The sequence below is a fragment of the Schistocerca gregaria genome, chromosome 9 (assembly GCF_023897955.1).
Source record: "Schistocerca gregaria isolate iqSchGreg1 chromosome 9, iqSchGreg1.2, whole genome shotgun sequence".
In the NCBI taxonomy this organism is placed as follows: Eukaryota; Metazoa; Arthropoda; class Insecta; order Orthoptera; family Acrididae; genus Schistocerca; species Schistocerca gregaria.
The window spans coordinates 209849136-209874461 of record NC_064928.1 but is presented as its reverse complement, the minus strand read 5'-3'; the positions used below and the strand labels follow the sequence as shown (position 1 = coordinate 209874461).

Sequence of the window (25326 nt, the reverse complement as noted above, 5' to 3'; positions counted from 1 at the left end):
TGAATGTTATGCCGTACGAGTGCTGTAATCGCTACAGCAGCACGCGTCTGCTCTTGTCATCAGTTTTCTGTGGTGGGGTTTTGAACTTTATCCTTAGCAACAATGGTGTAAATCAATATGGTAATGGCAGAATCGATCGCTCACACAGAAGATGCCACGTTATTACAGGAGGAGAAGGCGTACGCGCCTTACCGTTTATAAAGCAATATACAATACTTCTGTCAATACCGAGAACTATGTAGGCGCAAAAGTCGTCTTGCATGGTCCATGAGTTTTCTTTATCAATCAACGACAAGCCGAATAACTGCTTGCATAGGGGCCAGCGGTGGACCAACAGGTTACTGACTTGCCCAGTTTGTGGACCTATTTCCATTTTTTCCAGAAATTGTGAAATTGGAACCACTTGTTTGTCTGTACACGGACATCTTTTTCTGTAAAGAATGTATGCGCCTAGATAGTAATGATCGTACAACTCTCTCTGGCGTGCATACGCTCTTATTTGCTCAGTAGGCATCAGTGTGGAACCGTATCGACCACCTTCGAGAAGTCAAGCAACAAGGCATGTAACTGAGCAGCGGCATCTTGATTTTGTACGCATTTTTTCGTCTAGTTATTGCAAAATTTAAATCATTTTTCTGTTCAAAATATGAGAGGCGTTCAGTAAGTAATGCAACACACTTTTTTCTCGGCCAGTTTCGGTTGAAAAATGCAGATTTCTTTCTGGGACATTTTGAAATATTCGCGCTTGAGCCCGTATAGTTATATGGTCTGAAAGGTGACCTTGCTATATGTAGCCTTCAGAAAACGGAGATGCCTACCAAGCAGAGAGCTGTCTTTGAGTTTTTTGGCGTAAAAAACTTGAGCATCGCAGATATTTATAGGCGCTTGCAAAATGTCTATGGAGACCTGAACGAAAGAACGGGTAGGAGTCTGCCATCACCGCAACAAAGTCGCACAAACCTGTCCGATCTCCCGCTTGTTGCGATATTGGAACGTGCGGACACTCTCATTCGAGGTGATATATAGATCACAATGTAACGCCTCTTTTTCCATGACAACGCAAGACGTCACACAGGTCTGCGAACCCGATAGGAGCTCGCAAAACTTTATTGGGCTGTTCTTCCTCATCCACCGTACAGCCTGGATCTCGCCTCTTCCATGTTTGGCCCAGTGAAGAATGCACTTCACTGGAAGCAGTATGCGAATGGTGGGCAAGTTATCAATGATGTAGCAGAACGTTTGCTTCGACGTTGACTAGTACAACGGTACCATGCGGGGATACCGGCTCTCCTAGTAATGTGGAGTAAGGCCGTCGCATTGAACGAAGATTATGTTGAAAAATAGGATCTTGTAGCCAAAAGTCAGGAATAATGTGAATCGGAAACCTGAATTAAACGAACCTTCTTTCAGAAAAAGAGTTGGATTACTAATTGAACGCCCCTTGTATTTGGTCTCTTTTATGGAAGAACACACACCGGTTAGAAAAATATTCAAATCCGCAAGTGTGTCACTAAGATAAGGCGGGCAATTACAAATTAAGAAGACGCAAAACAACGATATCCATTACTTTGACATTTAGTAACTGGAGCGTGAGCAGGTTAGCAGTTTTAGCAGGCGACGAAACTCGTTCTCTTCTCATCCACATCTACATGATTACTCTGCAATTCACATTTCAGTGCTTGGCAGAGGGTTCATCAAACCACATTCATACTACCTCTCTACCACTCCACTCCCGAACAGCGCGTGGTAATAACGAACACCTAAACCTTTCAGTTAGAGCTCTGATTTCTCTTATTTTACTTTGATGATCATTCCTACCTATGTAGGTTGGGCTCAAAATATTTTCGCATTCGGAAGAGAAAGTTGGTGACTGATATTTCGTAAATAGATCTCGCCGCGACGAAAAAGTCTTTGCTTTAATGATTTCCATCCCAACTCGCGTATCATCTGCCACACTCTCCCCCCGATTACGTGATAATACAAAACGAGCTGCCCTTTTTTTGCACCCTTTCGATGCCCTCCGTCAATCCCACCAGGCAATATTCTAACAGAGGACGAACGAGTGTAGTGTAAGCTGTCTCTTTAGTGGACTTGTTGCATCTTCTAAGTTCCTGCCAATGCAACGCAACCTTTGGCTCCCCTTCCCCACAATTTTATCTGTGTGGCCTTTCCAACTGGAGTTGTACCAAGGTACTTAGTAGAATTCTCAAGGCTGACAATTCAATTATTTATCGAGTAATCGAATTCCAACGGATTTCTTTTGGAACTCATGTGGAACACGCCACACTTTTGGTTATTTAACGTCAACTGCCACCTGCCACACCATACAGCAATCTTTTCAAAATCGCTTTGCAACTGATACTGGTCTTCGGATGACCTTACGGTAAATTAGAGCATCATCTGCGAACAACCTAAGAGAACTGCTCAGATTGTCACCCAGGTCATTGATATAGATCAGGAACAGCAAAGGTCCCAGGACGCTTCCCTTGGGAACACTTGATATCACTTCAGTTTTACTCGATGATTTGCCGCCTATTACTACGAACTGCGACCTTCCTGACAGGAAATCACGAATCCAGTCGCACAACTGAGACGATACCCCATAGGCCCGCAGCCGAAATCTTGGTCTCTTTCTGCTGGTGGCCTGTGTAATAGCCGCCACTTGGAGAACTATGTGCAGTGTTTTGATATTCTCTTTCCTCTCGTCAGTTCTGAATCGGTCGTTACAAGCTTCCTCGTGCCGAACAGCGAACGCCTGTAAGTCGCTTCTTGTCGATGTAACCCACCGTATGGTCTGGTGCGGTCAGCAGTCGCTGCGAAGACCGAACGGTATCTGCGGACGCGGCGAAAGCTACGCCGCGAATTCCTCGCCATTCCACGAAGCTATTTAAGGCAGAAAGGTGGTCACACAGAGAACAGCAGTAACGGCACTCAGGGATGACACAGCCGTTAAGATTCAAACTTGAGGCGTTTCAGCTGCCCTATTTTACAACAATGTGTGGCCGTTGTGTCGTTCTCGTCAACATTGCCGCAATATGGGTGCAATAGACGGCAGTACTGGTGCACGGCCTGGCAATGTTGCTGGTGGAGTAGGCTGTTGTCAATAATTCTCGAGGTATGGCCAGGTGTTGCCGAAGTTGTCCACCAACTGGTACGAAAATACTAAGAAAGTATCCCTTAATTACTTCCAAAATTTGCTGTGGCAATTCGGATTCATCCAGTATGTGCTTCACGATCTTCGATGCACGACCTCCTGATACAATTCCTCCTCCGCTCTTCTGCAGATCCGCGACTCCTTGTGCTATTCTAATAGTCGTCTTGTGTTTCGGCTCTGCACATTATGTAATACGGCCTTCGATGTCTGCGTCGAAGTGGAGATGGGGGAGGGGGGGGGGGGGGGCGTATCGCGTGACCGGCTGTATCGAATCAAGCACCTTGGCGGGGTCTCCAGAGGCCAGGAGCCACTCGCAATGGCGAAAGAGACGCGCCCTGCTCTTCAAACCGTTCATGTCTGTGCACGTAACGTCGCACAAGTGTCTAGGAATATGTATTTACGTGTAAGACAATGACCTTATTCTAGTTGCAGGTTGCCTATGTAACAGCTTGTTGGGGAAACAGGAGGCGGCGAAGGAGATGACTGGTTAACGTCCCGTCGACAACAACGTCATTAGGGACGGAGCGCGACCCAGGATTAGGGAAGGATGGGGACAGAAATCGGCCGTGCCTTGCCAAAGGAACTATTCTGGCAATTGCCTGAAGCGGTTTAGGAAAATCACGGAGAACCTAAATCTAGGTGGGCGGACGCGGATTTGAACCGTCGACCTCCCGAATGCGAGTCCAGTGTGCTAACCACGGCGCCACCTCGCTCGGTGGTGGAAACAATTTGACTTTCAGTATTCGTATAATAATCGATTGTATTTAAAAATGCGTCCTAATGGGGTGTCACCGCGAGACACCACACTTGGTAGGTGGTAGCCTTCAAATCAGCCGTAGTCCGTTAGTATACGTCGGACCCGCGTGTCGCCACTATCAGTGATTGCAGACCGAGCGCCGCCACACGGCAGGTCTAGGCTACAGGGACTCCCTAGCACTCGCCCCATTTGTACAGCCCACTTTGCTAGCGATGGTTCACTGTCTACATACGTTCTCATTTCGAGAGGCGATAGTTTAGCCTAGCCTTCAGCTACGTCATTTGCTACGACCTAGCAAGGCGCCATATTCAGTTACTATAATTACTTCAAGAATGTATTATGAACAGATAATATTGTGAATCATGTATCGTCAAGAGACGTTCACCAATAATGGATTAAAGTTAAGAATCAAACTAATTACGTCCGCTTTCTGAATTCTCATTCCTTGTCATGCTCCAGGCTCACGTCAGTATAGTTCTTCCCTCCTCACGCCAGCGGGCGTGAACTAAAACGCGTGCATTTTGGCCTCCACTCGTAACTCGGTGTTGGCTCTTCTGCTAACACAAAACCTAATCTACTCATTACGGGAGGACGTATGAGAAAACACATGGGTACATGTAAGCTAATGTAACTTTCACTGTTTGAGAGATAATTGAACCAAATATTGCCGTGTTGTCATTATGTTATTGATATGTTATTGATATAATGTGCATTTATTTACAGTTTGATCAGGTTGTTGCTGGATACTTTCAGAACACTTACACTGAAGTGCCAGAGAAACTGGTACATATCGTTTAGGGCTCCCACGAGCACGCAGAAGTGCCGCAACACAATGTACCATGGACTCGACTAATGTCTGACGTAATGCTGAAAGGAACTGACGCCATGAATCCTGCAGGGCTGTCCATAAATCCGTTAGAATACAAGGGGGTGGAGATCTCTTCTGAATAGCATGTTACAACGCATCCCAGCTATACCCAATAATACTCATGTCTGGGGAGTTTGGTGGCGAGCGGAAGAGTTTAAACTGGGAATGTTCCTGGAGGCACTCTAGTAATTCTGGACAACTGGGGTGTCGCATTGTCCTCCTGGAATTGGCCAAGTCTGTCGGATGTCTGCACGATGGACATGAATGGATGCAGGTGACCAGACGGTATGCTTAGATACGTGTCACCTGTCAGAGTCGTATCTAGGCGTCCCATATCACTCCAGTTGCACACGCCCCACACCATTACAGAGCCCCCACCAGATTAAACAGCCCCCTGCTGACATCCAGAGTCCATGGATTCGTCAGGTTGTCTCTCTATCTGTACTCGTCCATACGATCGATAACATTTCCAAAGGAGACTCATCCGACCCGGCAATATGTTTTCTGTCATCAACAGTCCAATGTCGGTGTTGACGGGCCCAGGCGAGGCGTACAGCTTTGTGTTGTGCGTCATCAAGGGTAGTACCATGCAGAAATTCTGAGCCACGATGCTTCCACGGCCGTACATAACTGTGAATGTGTTGCTGTTGCAGGTTTTTGTGCACGGACTGACCTCTCGATTAAGTCCAATAAATGTTCGATGGGATTCATGTCGGGCGATCTGAGTTGCCAGATGATTCGCTCGAATTGCCCACAATGTCTTTCAAATCAATCGCGAACAGTTGTGACCCAGTGATATGGCACATTGCCATCCATAAAAATTCCATTGTTGACTATGAACGTGTATTTCGTGAATGACTGCAAATTGTCTCAAAGAGTTTCATTTGGACCAGAGGACCCAATCTAGTCCATGTAAACACAGCCCACACCACTATGGAACCACCGTGAACTTGCACAGTGCCCTGTTGACAACTCGGGCCCACGGCTTCGTGGGGTCGGCGCCACACAGTGACGTACAATCAGTTCTTGCCAACTGAAATCAGGACTCATCTGACCAGGCCACGGTTTCACAGTCGTCGAGAGTCCAACTGGTATGGTCGCGAGCCCAGGAGAGGCGCCCGTAGGCTATGTTGTGCTGTTAGCAAGCGCACTCGCGTTGATCGTCTGCTGCCACAGCCCATCAACGCCAAATTTCACCGCACTGTCATAAGGATACATTCATCGCGGTGAGGACATTAACCACACCGGACAGCTGCCACGATTTTACCTGCTCGGAAGGGTTGCTTCCCTTGTCTCCCCCCCTCCTCCTCCTCCTTCCTCTTCTTCTTCCTCCTCCTCTTCTTCTTCCTCCTCCTCTTCTTCTTCCTCCTCCTCCTCTTCTTCTTCTTCCTCCTCTTCTTCTTCCTCCTCCTCCTCTTCTTCTTCCTCCTCCTCCTCTTCTTCTTCCTCCTCCTCTTCTTCTTCCTCCTCCTCTTCTTCTTCCTCCTCCTCTTCTTCTTCCTCCTCCTCTTCTTCTTCCTCCTCCTCTTCTTCTTCCTCCTCCTCTTCTTCTTCCTCCTCCTCTTCTTCTTCCTCCTCTTCTTCTTCTTCTTCTTCTTCTTCTTCTTCTTCTTCTTCTTCTTCTTCTTCTTCTTCCTCCTCCTCTTCTTCTTCTTCTTCTTCCTCCTCCTCTTCTTCTTCTTCCTCCTCCTCTTCTTCTTCTTCCTCCTCCTCTTCTTCTTCCTCCTCCTCCTCTTCTTCTTCTTCTTCCTCCTCCTCTTCTTCTTCTTCCTCCTCCTCCTCTTCTTCTTCTTCTTCCTCCTCCTCTTCTTCTTCTTCTTCCTCCTCTTCTTCTTCTTCCTCCTCCTCCTCCTCTTCTTCTTCTTCTTCTTCCTCCTCCTCTTCTTCTTCTTCTTCTTCCTCCTCCTCTCCTTCTTCTTCTTCTTCCTCCTCCTCCTCCTCTTCTTCTTCTTCCTCCTCCTCCTCTTCTTCTTCTTCCTCCTCCTCCTCCTCCTCCTCCTCCTCCTCCTCCTCCTCTTCTTCCTCCTTCCTCCACCTCACCCACTGCCCGACCCATAGAAGTGCATTTAGTAACTCCACTTTAGTGGCACTGTCATCGGCTACGTGGGGATTCCTATCGTGGGGTTTCCTACGAGGATGCAGCAGAGCAACCGGTTCCCTAACGAGGTGTTTGCGAACTGAGCCTCCCCCGCTGCTTGCCTGACCCAGTCGCCCACCCTCAGTTCAGGAGTTGTCACCGTTTCTCAGACAGTGTCGTCGTCGATCAGCATCAATAATTTCGCAAAGTTAACTTGCCGATTCTGGAGTTTCGTCATACATGTCATGTTGTTGTTGCGGTCTTCAGTCCTGAGACTGGTTTGATGCAGCTTTCCATGCTACTCTATCCTGTGCAAGCTTCATCTCCCAGTACCTACTGCAACCTACATCCTTCTGAATCTCCTTAGTGTATTCATCTCTTGGTCACCCTCTACGATTTTTACCCTCCACACTGCCCTCCAATACTAAATTGGTGATCCCTCGATGTCTCAGAACATGTCCTACCAACCGATCCCTTCTTCTGGTCAAGTTGTGCCACAAACTTCTCTTCTCCCCAATCCATACGAAACTAATTATGTGTGTTTGGCGGATCTCATTTACAAAAGTACGCTTGTAACGGCATTTCTAAAGTTCTAATAAATAATCTGCTGTTTATTGAATTTTTATCTCAACAAAACTGAAATTTTATTTGGTAAATTTCTTGCATAACATGGTCACTCGTCCTGTGAAGCTTCCAGAATTTTTGGTGAGGAAGGTGGAATGAGGACTCAGACAGCTAGTTGCCCATTTTTCTGTCAGAGACTTTGACACGATCGTATTTGCCTTTATTGTGCTCCAACAGGACTATTTTTTAGCTGATTGTTATGTAGTTCATTTTATAAAGATGAAATTCCAACTAGATGAATTTTGGTGGGGTCATCTATATTAAGCAACGAAATCTATCATCTGTAGACATCAATAACAACACTCTAGTTCTCGAGACTTTATACGCCACATCTAATCATAGGGAAATATTCTGTAATTTCTTCCAGATGAACACGCCCATTGTCGCGTAAATCTTTATCAAACGGCTCTGAGCACTATGGGACTTAACATCTATGGTCATCAGTCCCCTAGAACTTAGAACTACTTAAACCTAACTAACCTAAGGACATCACACAACACCCAGTCATCACGAGGCAGAGAAAGTCCCTGATCCCGCCGGAAATCGAACCCGGGAACCCGGACGCGGGAAGCGAGAACGTTACCGCACGACCACGAGCTGCGGACAAATCTTATCTAATTACTATCTGTAAACCCGGCGTTGCCCGTATATTTATCCATCCCAGTTTTATGCCAGTTCATCCCCTCTTGCCTCATCCCTCGTCTATCCACTGCCTCCTTCTGTCCATCCGTCTCTCTTTCCATCTCCTCCATCTGCCACCCTCTCTCACAACACTTCCTCCTCCTCACCATTCTCCTCTCCTTCTCCATCCATCTTCCCGTCTCTGTCAATCATCTCCTCCGCTTTTTTTAATAGTACGTCAAATTCACAATAACACTCCTAATTTATGTATTTATTACAGTGTTCCATTAGTCATTCATCACCTTCCCCCTTTCTCTGTTTGCCTGCTGCTCCCTCTCTGTTTTAATCTGCTTCTCTCACTTCTCTGGATGCACCACCTTCCCCCTCCCCGCCCCCATCACGTTCTCCTCTTTCCGTATATCTCCTCCTCCGCCTCCGTTATGCCATCTCCTCTTTCCCCGTCTATGAAGAATACATATATCTGCCAACTTTCATACTGATGGACGAGACGATGTTGAATTCATTTAAAGGTAGGCCAACCATCTAGCACACGTTGGCTTGTGTAAATGCCTTCACCACGAGAACATACATACATGAGCCAACTCCCAAGCTGATCAGTAAAATGGTGTGTAATTCTGTTGAAAGGCACCCTCCGCCATACACCGTACGAAATTTCACGTTGACGGTGAGGTCCCCTTATTTTGAAGATCAAATGTACAAAATTTCATCAAGATCGGAGCAACACTGTGGCTTTAGTTGAAATCCGTAAGTAAAGTACCTTCCACCATGCACTGAACGAAGTTTTTTGTAGACAGTGACCTTGGTTTGGGAAATAGGAATTCATTTTTATACACCCCACTCGCTTATGATCATATAATGATTTCTGTCGTATAAGGGGCAACGTAGCTATTAAATAATAGTAACGAGATTACGAGAGCAGTCACTTTCAGTGTTACGTAAAATAACGTTATACCTTGTGAATTATCACGACACAAAATGAAGATAAGCTATGTGGCACTTCCTTCTGTTTGCGTTTGAAACGCTCGGAGAACTCCTGCGTGGTGAGGAGGATGGGAGGAGTCAGCAAAGGGAGCCTCGATTTGTTTCGCCGGCCCGGGCCTCTGGCAGGTTTAGTGTGACACTGCTCGTAGGAAACCACACGGGAGGAAACCCCCACGACACCCTGTCATCAGTAACATTACCGTCGCTGTCGCGCAGTATAGGTACTCACTGAGCCTCTCCCCCGGTTTACTTAACATAGGTCCAGAGTCTCTTTGGATTTTCCGTCACATTTCTGTAGAGAGTTTCATTGCGGAAAGTATTAAATGCATCTCACATTGAAATCCGCACCAAATTTCGAGCCTCAGTAAAACTTCGCCGATCTTGGAGATTTTACGTTCGTCTAAATTAAAAAAAAATGGCTCTGAGCACTATGGGACTTAACTTCTGAGGTCATCAGTCCCCTAAAACTTAAAACTACTTAAACCTAACTAACCTAAGGACATCACACACATCCATGCGCGAGGCAGGATTCGAACCTGCGACCGTAGTCGCGCGGTTCCAAACTGTAGCGCCTAGAACCGCTCGGCCACGCTGGCCGGCCGGCTAAATTATACGTGCCTTTTTTGGTGCTGCTGCTGCTGCGGCAGCTTTCGGTCGTGTTTTGTGTATCATGTAGGATCAGTTCCGTATCCTCTTAATTTATTTGGTATGAATCTCTCGAGTGCTGTTGATACTATTTCTTTAAACTTAAGCCACATAGGGTCTTCACTTACACAGTTTGGAAGGATTGGAGACTCTCTCTTAGAAAGACGTCAACCGAATTTTTAGCTGATTATATAAATAGATATAGTTCGCGTTTAGTTCTGGTTAATTTCTTTGTTACGGAATTGAGCCTCTCTAGTACTGTGTGTCCACTAATTCCTGTACCCGTCGTGATTCTCAGGATTGTTTGTGGCTAAGAGGTGAAGTGTGTTTTCGTAACCATTTACAATTTGAATGCCCGCGTGAACTAATTATTCAAAATATTTTTAAAAATGTATTTTTGTCAACATATGGAAGGTAGATTGAAGTCACTGCCGACTATAATTGTATGAGTAGGGTGCCTATTTGTGATGAGACTCAAATTTTCTTTGAACTGTTCAGCAACTGTGTCATCTGAGACCGGGGGTCGGTAAAAGGAGCCAGTTATTTATTTATTCCGGTTGTAGAATATAACCTCTGCCCATACTAAGTAACAGGAACTATCTGCTTCAATGTTGCTTGTAAGCAGGAACACACATTTCTTTATTTTTCTTTAAGTTGCGCTTCTTGTTTCTGTTGTAGTCCAGATCATCACAATTACGGCTTTTCCCTCCAAAACCTAGAATGCTTTCTCTGTAACCCTGTAAATACCAGAGCTAAACAATGTAGAACAACAACGTACGTTACAAGCATAGCATTCTGTATTACTTCATTTCCTTATTTGTAACATTTTAAAATTGTACGTCGACTTTAGTTGACATTTCAGTCATAGATATTCTTATCTCTACTTAGTGAACGTACTTTGTCATGTTCTGAACATTGTCCCCTACACTTTATAAACTAATGTTTCGCCGCAAGGGATATCGGATTTTACAGAGTAAATTAATATGGAGTATGTCGTTCTTTTCAAATATTCGCATACCCATTTCTTCTTTCTTTCTTTGCTTATTGTCTTTTGGGCATGCAGTTGTAGTAATTAAAGTAGACACAAATGCAGCGATCAAAAGGAAATGATTAGCGTACATTCGCATTCTCTTTATGTAGTTCATTTCTTGTTGCTCATGGCGATGGACTGTTTCTTTCGCAATCAGTAAGCGTGAAAGGAATCTACCGTACAGATAGAGCGATCCATATTTATACTTGGCAGAACTAATTACATACTGACATAATCGTCGGAATTGCTTTCGTTTCCTAGAAGATATAAGTATTACGATTTCGGATAAGAAGCTCAGTATTTGGCCAAGATGTCGAAGAAGAAGGTCCCTTACGTACTGGTTGTATCGAGTAAGATGTGGAGACGGCGGTTTGAAAGCGGACAGTAGTAGTACGAGGAAGGGCGTCCCTTACCTGAGGGATCGCTACTCAAGCTACCTGGCGAAGGGGCAAGTGTGGCAAATGTCCGGCATTCGTTCGTCGCATGTCCCACATTTATTTCTGGTGTAGTTTCACACAGTGTCGCTTGTCTGTTAGCACTGACAACTCTTCGCAAATGCCGGTGCTCTCGGTCGTTAAGTGAAGACCGTCTGCCACTTCATCGTCCTTTGTAAGAGATCATGACTGAAATATAGCGTTCCTGACACATCCTTGTCACCGTGGATCTCGGAATGCTGGCGTCCCTAATGGTTTCCGGAACGTATTGTCCTATGCGCCTAGCTCCAACTACCGTTCCACGTTGAAAGTCTCTTAATTCCGTCGTGCTACCATAACCACGGCGGGAACCTTTTCATATGAATCACCTGTGTACAAATTACAGCTTCGCCAGTTCACTTCCCTTTTTACACCTTGTGTATGCGATACCAGCGCCATCTGTATATGTGCAAAACGCCATTCCACGACTTTCCTGTGTGTATGTACCAGCTGCGCCATCAGGAGCAGTGTCTGTTCTGTCGGCCATGTCTGACAAAACAGACACCACTTAAATATGTGTAAATAAGACTATATTCTCAGTACATAACCTTCGAAGTTTTGCTTTCATATGGACAACAATAACCTACCTCACGGAGCTGCCATCACAAGGGAACCTCCCCATCGCAGCTCCCTCAGATTTAGTTATAAGTTTTCACAGTGGACAGGCCTTGAAAAACTGAACACAGATCAATCGAGAAAACAGGAAGAAGTTGTGTGGAAGTATGAAAAAAAAAGCAAAATATACAAACTGAGTAGTCCATGCGCAAGATATGCAACACGAAGAAGAGTGTGAGTTCAGGAGCGCCGTGGTCGCGTGGTTTAGCGTGAGCAGCTGCGGAACGAGAGGTCCTGGGTTCAAGTCTTCTCTCGAGTTAAAAGTTTAATATTTTATTTTCAGACAATTATCAAAGTTCAGGCAATCACACATAATCAACTTCGCTCTACAAAATTCCAGCACATGTTCAGATTTGCTTGGACATATGCAGGATTTGACAGTCTACACACGGAAAAATTTGAAAACGTTAAAAACATATGTTTTGACAGAGCACAGAGAAAACAGTGCGACTGTGAAACTGTTGCATTCATTTGTTGCAGTTTATGTGACAATCTCTTATGTTTCCATCACTTTTTGGGGAGTGATTACCACATCCACAAGAAAGCATAAATTGGGCAAGGTAGAAGAATCTTTTTACCCATTCACCAAGTGTACAAGCTAGGTGGGTCGAAAACATATTCCTGTCATGTGACGCACATGCCGTTACCAGTGTCGTATAGAATATATCACATGTGTTTTCCTGTGGAGGAATCGGTTGACCTATGACCTTGTGATGAAATGTTTTCTGTTCCCAGTGGAATGGCACGTCCTTTCGTCCACTAATCGCACGGTTTTACGGTGCGGTCGCAAAACACAGACACTAAACTTACTATAGTGAACAGAGACGACATTGAGCGAAAGGACAGATCATAACTTTGAGAAAATAAAGAAAGTAAACTTTTTCACTTGAGGGAAGACTTGAACCAAGGACACCTAATTCTGCAGCTGCTCACGCTAACCACGGGACCACGGCGCTCCTGAGCTCACATTTTCCTTTATGTTTCATATCTTACGCATGGACTACTCAGTACGTATATTTTGCTTATTTTTTCCATAGTTACAATCCCAAAGAATGCAGGTGTAGACAGATGTGAAAATTACCGAACTGTCAGTTCAATAAGTCACAGCTGCAAAATACCAACGCGAATTCTTTACAGACGAATGGAGAAACTGGTAGAAACCGGCCTCGGGGAAGATCAGTTTGGATTCCGTAGAAATATCGCAACACGTGAGTCAATACTGACCTTACGCCTTATCTTAAAAGAAAGATTAAGGAAAGGCAAACCTACGTTTCTAGCTTTTGTAGACTTAGAGAAAGCGTTTGACAGTGTTGAATGGAATACTCTCTTTCAAATTCTGAAGGTGGCAGGGGTAAAATACAGATAGCGAAACGCTATTTACTATTTGTACAGAAACCAGATGGCAGTTATTAGAGTCGAGGGGCATGAAAGGGAAGCAGTGGTTGGGAAGGGAGTGAGACAGGGTTGTAGTCTCTCCCCGATGTTATTCAATCTGTTTATTGAGAAAGCAGTAAAGGAAACAAAAGTTTGGAGTATGTATTAAAATCCATGGAGAAGAATTAAAAACTTTGAAGTTCGTCGATGACATTGTAATTGTCAGAGATAGCAAAGGACTTGGAAGAGCAGTTGAACGGAATGGACAGTGTCTTGAAAGAAGGGTATAAGATGAACATCAACAAAAGCAAAAGTAGGATAATGGAATGTAGTCAAATTAAGTCGGGTGATGCTGAGGGAATTAGATTAGGAAATGAGACACTTAAAATAGTAAAGGAGTTCTGGGAAGCAAAATAACTGAGGATGGTCGAAGTAGAGAAGATATAAAATGTAGACTGGCAATGGCAAAGAAAGCGCTTCTGAAGAAGAGAAATTTAACATCGAGTATTGATTTAAGTGGCAGGAAGTCGTTTCTGAAAGTATTTGTATGGAGTGTAGCCATGTATGGAAGTGAAACGTGGACGATAAATAGTTTTGAGAAGAGGAGAATTGTGGTGGTATAGAAGAATGCTGAAGATTAGATGGGTAGAGCACATAACTAATGAGGAGGTATTGAATAGAATTGGGGAGAAGAGAAATTTGTGGCACAACTTGACTAGAAGAAGAGATCGGTTGGTTGGACATGTTCTGAGGCATCAAGTGATCACCAATTTAGTATTGAAGGGTAGTGTTGAGGGTACAAATCGTAGAGGGAGACCAAGAGATGAATACACTACGCAGATTCAGAAGGATGTAGGTTGCAGTAGGTACTGGGAGATGAAGAGACTTGCACAGGATAGAGTAGCATGGAGAGCTGCATCAAACCAGTGTCAGGACTGAAGACCACAGCAACAACTACAGTTCCACACAACTTCTTCCAGTTTTCTCGATTGATCCGTCTTCAGTTTTTCAAGGCCTATCCACTGTGCCAACTTATAACTAAATCTAAGGGGGGGGGGGGGGGGCGATGGGGAGGTTCCCTCGTCAATAGATCGTTCCGTGTCGGTTGCGTTACGGCAAGAACAACAGGGGAGTTGCGGTGACGAAATGCGCGGCTGGTCCCACGCTTGTATTGCCCGGCTACGTCGGAGCGCCCTGGTGTGCCTTTGTACCTTGTGCTGTGGGCGGGCTATGAGCCAGCTGTTGAGGTGGACCCTCACAGGGCAGGCCGCGGTTTCTCTTTCACAAGCGGGGCACACCCCCATTTCCCGCTCCCCCTCTCGACTGAATCGCCGGCAGTTGTTTCCTGGGCCCGCCATTGTTCCCGTCTCTACTGCAGTGGTCTTCCTGCCGCTGATTGAGCCGCCAGCGACGTGCACCCACTAGCACTGCGTCACTCGCCAATCACACACTGCGTGACGAAGGGAGCAGAGCCCCGCAACCAATGGCGGGAAGGAAATGAAGCTGCGCCCACGGTGATTGAATCGATCAATCAGGCCGGCGACTTAATGGGCGCAGTTCGTATTGGGTTATAGCCTAAATTCGTAGCGTTTTTCCGCAAGTTTAACAATCACAATAGACACACATAACAGAGACTTGAGTCATCAATAGGGTGACCACATGCAATTGTTTAAAAATGAGGACAAACGATGAAAAGAGGACACATCAAACAGGTCAACTGCAGACTTGGGTACCAACCGTCAGCTTTGGACAGGTCACGTGACTGCCGGTAATTACCTGTAAAATTAGCAGTTAATTCATCAGGTTGTCCTCCATGAGGTGGGTGCACGCAACGACTGTGGTTATGTTGGTTTAGATAGAGCAGCAATCAGTCGTAGAATTAAGTTGCTTTAATATGACATTTATAGTCACAACGCAGATCATATTTCGACTTGTCAGGTCATTATCAATGCTAAAACAAATACAAGAGTATATATTTTAATGTGTTTTACAAAAGTTATAAGTCCATCACATCGTTGTCTTTTAATGTTAACATTACATACCAGTGCAGAATTGTAGCAGCTGTTCGTGCTCAAGTGAATGCTTACACAGTTCAACCATTACTGTCGTAAAATTATATGTTGGTTTCACAGTTTTTTTGTCATCAGTCTGCTGACTGGTTTGATGCGGCCCGCCACGAATTCCTTTCCTGTGCTAACCTCTTCATCTCAGAGTAGCATTTGGAACCTACGTCCTCGATTATTTGCTTGACATATTCCAATCTCTGTATTCCTCTAGAGTTTTCGCCCTCTACAGCTCCCTCTACTACCATGCAAGTCATTCCCTCATGTCTTAGCAGATGTCCTATCATCCTGTCCCTTCTCCTTATCAGTGTTTTCCACATATTCCTTTTCACAGTACATATCGGTTATGCGTATGGCACCCTCTGAGTTTCGCCTGAAGTTTTCAGTTTTGACGACGTTTTTTGTAATATTTATGTTGTATAGTAACTAAGTAGTAACATGAAATTATTATGAGTAAAACTATGTAAAATTACAATTCTTACTTTTCCTCGTGTCTGTAATGTGCTGGATGTTTAAAATTACTATAGCACGTAACAGTGACAGTTTATGCTAAAACTAATTGAAAAACTGATATGGCTACGTAAAGTACGTTATAGGAAATATTGCATATTTTGTCGTGTTGGGACCTGTCTTAACTTAATTAGTTGTCACTTGACAAAAGATATAACGTGAGCGCTATTTACAAAATGCTCTTTGTTGGCGCTAGTAGCGCTTGTAAGCATCATTTCAATATGTCGTTCTTAGTGGCCGAGAAATAAGAACAATATGATAAAGCGTGATCTTTTGAACACTTATTTTGAAAAATGACAGTTTTACGCATTAATTGTTGCTAATAGTTACCCTCATGAGTTTGTGTGTTATTCTAATGCAATAAGTTACGTAAATACAGTGTTATGAAAGTGGTACTCGTTTAGATCTTATGCAAGTGGCTGCTACATAATGGCGTGAGGTTACGACTGATTTGCATTGTGACTATAAATGTCATATTAAAGCTACTTAATTCTACGACTGATTGTTGTTCTATCTAACCCAATAGTAGCTAATAGTTACTGATAGTCAAGTGGTGGTTAACTGAGCAATATAAAAAAATTGAAAACATTGATTGTGGCGACAGTGTGGCGTCAATTGTTTTGTTATATCAACAACACGGAATTGTTTACAAAGCGTAAAACGTAAGACCATTCACCTCCCTCCATTCGATGCACCGCTACCAACATCTACAATTCAAGCAGCAGTTGACGACATGTAAACTGCACTTCAACCTTCGGAATACAAATAAATTGCATGGCTATGAAACAATAAAATAAAACCGTGACAATCTGTCGAGTTATTTCTTTCATTTATTAGCCACTGAGACGTACGTTCCAGCTCCACATATCTTACATTCCGCTTAAAATTCATTTCTCCCTTTCTTGAAAGCTGGATATTTGCAGGAAAGGACATCAGAAAATGTACACTTTCGTTTAGGGCATAGCCAAATCTTTTACGTAACTCACAAATCACACGTGCACTACAGGAAGCCAAGCCGATACAAAGCGAACATACGAAACGAAAATTTTAAATAATCGATATTTGCATTCGCTTATAGGTCGATCAACGGTAACATCGACGATCCTGGTGCCACCTAATAACACCGCCTTCGTGCGTGTTTATCACGATGGCTGTGCCAATAGTTAAAGTATTTAAGAAAAGAACGATAGAACGGGACGAATTGTAAATTTAACTGTACTAGGCTCAAATTTGCGAAAAAGCCGGACACTGTAAAAATCCGCCCGAACCCCGGACAAAGAGCTAAAAAGACATGTCCGGATTGATCCAGGCGTCTGGTCACCCTAGTCATCATCAATATACAGGGCTATTCCATACTATGTATTAATAATTATTTGATAATTAGAAATGTGATAAATGATCAATGTGTCCACCGATGGCTGCACGGCACACATCGACGCGGTCGCAAAACTCGTACACACGCGAAAGCCTATCTGCTGTTACTGAGTGCACGGCAGCAGTGATCCGGTTCCCCAGATCGTTCAGCGTCGTCGGTAGAGGCGGGACCCAAACAGCTACCGCCACATAATCCCATAAGAAATAGTCAAATGTTCAAATGTGTGTGAATTCCTAAGGGAGCAGACTGCTGAGGTCATCGGTCCGTACATTTACACTCTACTTTAACTTATGCTAAGAACACACACACACACACACACACACACACACACACACACACACACACACGAGGGAGGACTCTAGCCTCCGCCGGGACCAGCCACACAGTCCGTGACTGCAGCGCCTTAGACGCACAATCCGTGATTGGCGCCTTAAACCGCGCGGCCACCCAGCCCGGCTAAGAAGTAGTCGCTGGGTGTGAGATCAGGAGATCTCCGAGATCGCGTTCTCGCTTCCCGAGCACGGGGTCTCGGGTTAGATTCCCGGTGGGGTCAAGGATTTTAAATTCAAAATTAACAGCCTCAGTTGCGGAGTCACCTAGATTTACCTAGGTTTCAATTGGGATCACCCAACCTCCTTCAGAATTACACTTACTAATGCTTGTCCATAATGGACATTGTCAAACTAAAAATACAAATATGGACAAACATTAGTAAGTGTAATTCTGAAGAAGGTTGGGTTATCCCAATTGAAACCTAGGTAAATCTAGGTAACTCCGCAACTGAGGCTGTTAATTTTGAATTTAATATTTATACAGTTGCTGACAGGGCCGCGAAATGCTGAAAGTATTCAAGGATTTTACCTGCTTCAAGATGACTAGGTATTTGTGTTGTCCTCCTCATTTCATAATCATTCATCAAACTGGCAAGATTGGGATGAGGAAAGGTTGTAATTATTCTGTCCTAAGACAGGTCATTTGCTTCAACTGTGTTTCTTATTTGTCTGAACACCTACTTTTTACGTCCAGAGTTTTAAAAAAAAATGTTGTTAATTTAGGATACATATGACGTAACAAACGGCGTATATTACAGTATGAAATGTCAAAACGAAATTAGCAAATAAAAAATTGCGCTCCAACCCAGGATCGAACCCACGACCTCCTGCATGCTGACCCAAAACTCTATCCTCTGCACCAACTGTGCAGTACACTCCACATCGGCCTAAGTAAGGTAGTTACTATACAAGTGTTTACAGTGTTGCCAGATTGCTACTCTTTAACGTCCTTTTTCTTACGGATGCACTCGCCGGACGAAATTTTGCAACAGACATTTTTTCATCGCTGGCATGTGAGAAGTCGCGCTGCGAAGTCTGTGTGCGGAGTATTTCGCTTCACCCTGTATACACGAGGGCGCGTTGAAAAGTAATGCCTCCGAATTTTTGTATGAAAACGCTTAAAGCTTTTTAAATACCACGACCGTTATTAACATGTTATATCTATATTCTTCATGTCTACATACTTATTTCTGAAAATAGTCACCCTGGCGACGAACACATTTCGCCCAACGAGGGACCAGTTTGTTGATACCGTCACTGTAGAATCTTTGACATTGTTAACGGAGCCACAACCTATTCTCTGTTTGCACCGCCTCGTCACTATCAAACTGAAGGCCTCGAAGTTATTTACGTTCTGGAGAAAGATGAAAATCGGAAGGGGGCGAAGTCGAGACTGTACGGAGGATGATCGATGACAGTGAACACAAGGCGTCGGATTGTTGCAGCTTTCATGTGTGTTCTGGTATTGTCATGCTGAAAGAGAGTGTGCTCCATGTGTGGACGAAATCTCGGAATTCGAAACTTGATTATAACAAGCTGTTTCTCACGCACTGACTTAGTTGCGTTACACACCGCACGTTACATGTAAAATTCGGCGCCCTCTGTCGGCACAGGGCTGCAAATATACAGACGTGAAGAATAAAAATTATTATATTAATAACGTTTGTTTTATTTAAAAAGCTTTGAGAGTTTGCTCATTAAAAATTCGGAGGCATTACTTTTCAGTACGCTCTTCTTACCAACAGCAGCTATCTCCGAAATTTTAATGCGAATGGGGAAAAAAGTAACTAAGTAAATACTTGCTTTTTCGCTGTATCCTGACTCTTCGGTAAGGAATACTGTCGCCATATTTCATCTGTTGCAGAATCTTAAAATTTCGTCTGAGATCAAACATATTTAGGTATGATCTCCTTTACGGATTCCACAAACATCGTCGATTTGAAACCTAACTCCTACGTTAAGCAATTTTGACTATTTTTCGACCTTGACTGTCTCAAAAAAATATGTAGAGGTGTTTTTAAATTACCGCTACCAGTCACAAACTTTTATGACTACTGTATTACTTATTTATTTAGCGACATGTTTCGAGGGAATACCTCATCTTCAGGCTACATGGCGTTACAAAAACAATTTTACAATTAAGTCATACTGATGTTACATAGTTTTTTTAAGTAAATGCCATGTTATCCTGTGGAAGAAGAGAAAACCTATGCGATGTCACTTCGGAAGTTGGACTGATATTTGCATGAAAATGTTTCGTAAAAGGCACTCACTTTGTTCTTCTGGCGTGCCAGTCTCGTTGTGATGCGCTGAGGTGCTCCCATTTCCGTGTTTCTCTTGTCTTTCTTGGTCACTGTTCTCAAATTTTCACTAACGTAACAGTGACATGAAAACACGATCACAAAAACCAATCTGTAGTGCAGTTGACAAGATCTTGGAAGAAATGGAAATACTCATCTATGGCCACATGGTGAATAACGAGATCCTAAATGAAATGACAGATTTCAAAAATTCACATTTCTTTTACCATTTTACTGCAGCACTCTTAGAATAAAAGATACGTAACATGACAGTCGTTTGACTCTAGCCCCAGCAATAGCTTAGAAATATGCAAAATAAATAGTTTATACATGGTGTGTACAATAATATTGTAACAGATGCTCAGTTTGTAATGTATTTCGTCAACCTACATCTGTAATACGATAACAAGACGTGCAGAAGACACGTAAACATCTGACGCCGCACAGAACGAGAAATAGTCAAAACTAAACCGGCTGTATTTCGACCGCCATATTGTCCACTGCCCTACAGATTTGTTTTTGTGATCGTGTTTCCAAGTTACTGTTACGTTAGTGAAAATTTGTGAACAGTGACCAAGAAAGACAAGAGAGCCACGGAAATGAAAACACCTTATCGCATCACAACCAGACTGCCACGCCAGAACAACAAAGTGAGTGACCTTTACAAAACATGTTCATGCAAACATCAGTCCAGCTTCCAAAGTAACATCGCCTCTTACTAATTTTTCTCTTCTTCCACAGGATAACCACAGCATTTACGAGAAGACTATGTAACATCAGTATGACCTTATTGTAAAATTGTTTGCCATTTAGCCTGAAGACGAGGTGTTGCCTCGAAACGTGTCGCTAAATAAATAATACAGTAGTCATAAAAGTTTGTGACTGGTAGCGGTAATTTAAAAAGCCTTTACAACTCCTGTTTTTTCTCATACGACATCCTGAAGTACACGGTTCATGGCTATCAGGTGGATCCAATATTCGTGAATGTGATCAGTGAGCCGGTTGGAGTGGCCGAGCGGTTCTGGGCGCTATAGCCGGGAACCGCACTGCTGCTACGGTCGCAGGTTCGAATCCTGCCTCGGGCATGGATGTGTGTGATGTCCTTTGGTTAGGTAGGTTTAAGTTCTAAGGGACTGATGACCTCAGATGTTAAGTCCCATAATGCTCAGAGCCATTTGAACCATTTTTTTGTGATCAGTGTTCGCCACTGGTAGTCAACAAATGGCTCTAAGCACTATGGAACTTAACATCTGAGGTCATCAGTCCCCTAGACTTAGAACTACTTAATCTTAACTAGCATATCCGTGCCCAAGGCGGGATTCGAACTTGCGACCGCAGAAGCAGCGCGGTTCCGGACTAAAGCGCTTAGGGTAGTGAACGAGGCACCTGTGCCCGCTAAATCACTATTACATTAGAATCGGTGAACGGTTAGAAAATTCTACTAGTAACAGAGATAACAAAAGTGGGTTGTAGGTAAAAAGGTTGACTACCCCTGGTATACACAATCATTTATAATTTTTTTTATTGTCTGATTTCATGATGTATTTGCGGGCAATGCTATAATTTGTCGAATAAAATTTTGTACAAAGGAAAAATTTTCTGTAACAATACAGACTACGGAAGACGAATGTTTAGAGTTTTGTCCTAGTCCGACACACACAGTTTTAATTTGTCAGACGTTTAAAGATTAGTAGTCGCTTCATTTCTGTGATGGTTATTTTTCCGGCAATACACGACGCAGCCTCCAAAATCCGCGGACGTCACGGTCGCGAGACGTGTGACAAGTGTTCAGTTCTTGAGGAAGGACTTTCTCCGCCAGATAAGCTGCGAGGCTGCTCAGAAGACTACCCGACGCGTCCCAGCTGGTGGCCCGCGGCTCCATCCTCTTCTGCTTCCTTACTGGGAAGACTGGGCGACCTTGGCTCCTCTTGGCATCTCGTCTTCCTCCTCTACACCCGCACTGCCTGCATCTTGTTTATTTTCCCGCGGCTCGCCACGTGGGATCGCCCGGGGCGGCGTGTTTGTGTGGACTGAGGAGCATGCCGCCGCTGTGAGAGCCACCTGTCGGCGCGCGGCCGCACCACGACCACCTGATGTACCTGTCGCGGATATCGGAGGGCGCCACGGGCGCGCCTCTCAAGTCGCCGGGCGCCGACGTCAACGATGACGTCATGGAGGCGTGGAGTAAGTAGGGTGCAGACGTGTTGTGTTGGTACGGAATGTGTCCACTTCCGGAAGTCATTTGCAGCATTTAGCCCCTCTGTGATTATTACTCACCTTACTGCTCTCTTAATAACTGCCGCAATGGCCGGCTTGCCATGTACGTAAACAACCCTCTTGGTCTTAGGCGGGGTATGACACAGTGACCTCCAGGTCTGGGGATAAATATGTAAGCAAAGCATTACCAAGTTCTAAACAAAGAATCAAAGTATTTCCAGATTCTGTTAGGATTAGTTGAAATAACAACCACGTGAGGAATCTACCTCCACAATTTTTTACTTTCTTCTTTTTTTGTGTAACTTTACCATCCTCCATAAAAAGAATACATGAATATCAGAACATAAAACATTTTCCTTGTTAGTTGCATGATCCATAGATCATATGAACGAGTCTTTTATCGATTTCTGTATACATGATCAGTATTAACATTAATGAACATAATTCCAGCCCCACTCACGCAACTAGGCTTAAAAAAACAAGGGTAAGCTACCTATCAGACATGTTAAGTTATTCGGCAAATAATCAAAGATTTTTGTTGCTGCATATTGAACTCCTTTCTGAGCTACTGAAATCTTTGATAATTAATAATAGTCATTTTTCCCTTTAGTCTTATTGGTATGGACAAATCTCCTTTCTTCTTAAATTGTGATGCATTACTTGTGGGGAATTTCATTAGCGAATATGTGTATTGTAAAGGCGCAGTTAAAACGCCTAGCTCCTTAAAAAGTTTCTTACTTAACGTCCGTGGGTGAACACGACATCTCTCTTTTTGTTCGCTTTTGTGCAATCAGTATTTTCTTTCTAAGTGATGAGTTACCCCAGATAATCATTCCGCAACACATTATTGAGCGGAAATATGCAAAATATATCAGGAGGTTTATTGGTTTGTTTCAAAGATAAGCAAGTATAGGAATAGCAAAAGAGCTGAACTTAATTGCTTAAGAAGCTCCACATTACGTATCTTTCACTTAAAGTTGTCATCAATATGTACACTCAAAAATTTTTGAACATTCTGTCCTTCTTACTGACTTGTACTCATGTGTCTCATCTAATGTTAGTACGACTCTGTTATACAGGATTGAACATAATGTGTTTGGGAAGAGTCCATTTTTTCGAGAACCACTTTATAATTCTTTGGAAAACATTTACCAACTTTTCTGTTGCTTTCTCTGTAATGGGATTTATTATAATACTAGTATCATCTGCAAAAGTACCAATTCTGCTTCTTGAATTTTAAGTGGACGGTCATTCACATGTTCACATATGTAAGGAATAGGAATGGTCCCAAAATTGAACCCTGTGCTCCTGCCTTTGTGATTTCTTCCCAGTCACTGAAATTTTCTGGGCTTCGAACGTTGTTTCAGTTATTCAGCACAACCTTTTGCATTCTGTTTGTTGACTATGTTTGTTTACTGTGCGTTAAGTCGTAAGTTCCACAGAACTTCAGGTTTTCTACACAGTCAAACATCTTGTAAAGATCACAGAAAATACCAATTACCGATATCTTTCTAGCTTCGGCATGTACTATTTGATGAGAGAACACATAAATAGCATTCTCCGTCGAGCGACCCTTGTGGAATCGAAATTATGGTACGCTAAGTAAATTGTTTCCACTGAAATTTGAAGCTACTCTTGAGTATAATACTTGTTCGAATATTTTTAATCAAACAACGTTCTGTTTGGGATTATACTTAAGAAATCTGATTCCTGTCTCCAGCCGTGGTTACATTATAACATCCCACGCACGTTCGGCGTCTTCTTTTCACACTAGACTTCCAGACCGAGTCACTCCAGTTATGAACAGACCGTGTTTAACCACATGGAGAATTACAAGCAGCATTTCGTTTTTATTTACTGGGCTACCGAAGAGCATAGTAAGTCACTCCTCGCCTTGAGTCTATAACATTACTGAGCTGTGGTTCACCTCACCATGCCTTTTCACCAGCTGTGCGTGTAACTATTTGTAGAAAACGAAGACTCAGCTGAAGTTGGAAGTGTAATGACCATTTAAGGGGAGGTTTACTATCTCGTACCTTCCAAACTTCACAGAAGCTCTCCTGCGAACCTTGCAGAACTAGCACTCCTGGAAGAAGGGTTCGAGTCTCTGTCCGGCACACAGTTTTAATCTGCCAGGAAGTTTCAAGAATCTCAATATTTGCGATTCCCTACACGCAAATTCTGGTGTCCCCCCCCCTACCCCCACCTCACTGTTTTTATTTCAGAGCATCTCCAACGCAGGCATCACAACGCGAATAAGAATACCAAAATAGATACAGCAGCAGCTGGTGACACTGTAAACAGTAGGCACACAACCAATACACACACAGTGAAAGTGAAGTGTTTGGGTGAAATGTGCTTGCAAACGCCAAAATCTCATTTCTCGCTGTATGCAGAAAAACCAAAAAAAATTGGAGGAGGACGCAAAAAGTCTCAAAATAACTTGATAATTGGCTAATCAGTGTAAGAAACAATTCTATGATTCTACATATGTTGTAGAATGCATCTGTTGATCCAATTTTTATATTCAGTCTCATCACTTTAACAACAATGGATGAAAGCATGTTTTATTGTGCTGTTGTATTTTACTCTATATATTGTTAATAAATACAATGCCCATGTCGGACGCTGGTACTATTAAATGTAAAAATGCCTTATCTGTTCGCAATGTAACAGATATTACATCTGATTCCAGTATGCACCCTTATACGTTCTTTGTATGTAATTTTTGTTTGTGTAATCTTAGCCATTCAAGAGAACGCCACATTAGAATTTATTGTACATAATTTTTCTTATCTTTTGGACGCTTAAATTAATTTCATCGCTCTACCAAAGTCATATTTTACTGGCCCATATACCACATACATCTGTAACTTAACATTCTTATTGCTCTAACTTCTTTGAAACTAGTGTTTCTGTTACACATTCGAAGGTAGTCCACGTTTTTTTTAGTGTTGAGAATGTGCGCTGCCAAGAAAAGTAATATAGTCGCTGGTATAGTAGTTTACAGAGAATTTAATAGCGCTCAAGTAATGCATTAGCGAAAATGTCTTAACTTCATAACGCAGAAAACACACACATGACGAATTCATAGAACAGAAACACCAACCGCGTAAGTTTTAGCAACATTTCCTGTCTTACTAACTTAAAGATCATTGGATGAATGTGTCTGTGACGCTCAGAATAAGATAAAAATTCTCGCAGGTTTACCGAATTTTGAACGAAAACTCTCACGCCAGTAACGAACACAAAACGAGGCCCCAGCGGGAAAGAAACGAAAGCTGTAAGA

At 43.3% G+C, this 25326-nt stretch overlaps 1 protein-coding gene across 14 annotated transcripts in view; it reads left to right on the top strand.

Annotated features, from left to right (window-relative positions):
- Window positions 1-25326, top strand: part of LOC126291618 (echinoderm microtubule-associated protein-like 2) — a 552411-nt gene that overhangs the window by 349195 nt on the left and 177890 nt on the right. For 8 of the 14 annotated variants that reach the window (XM_049985160.1, XM_049985157.1, XM_049985156.1 and 5 more), the window contains exon 2: window positions 21640-22004. The exons of the other annotated variants lie outside the window; for them this stretch is intronic. In XM_049985160.1, coding sequence (XP_049841117.1) covers window positions 21914-22004 — 91 coding nt within the window. In that variant the 5' untranslated portion in view covers window positions 21640-21913. The remainder of the gene's footprint in view (window positions 1-21639; window positions 22005-25326) is intronic. 14 annotated transcript variants of the gene reach the window in all.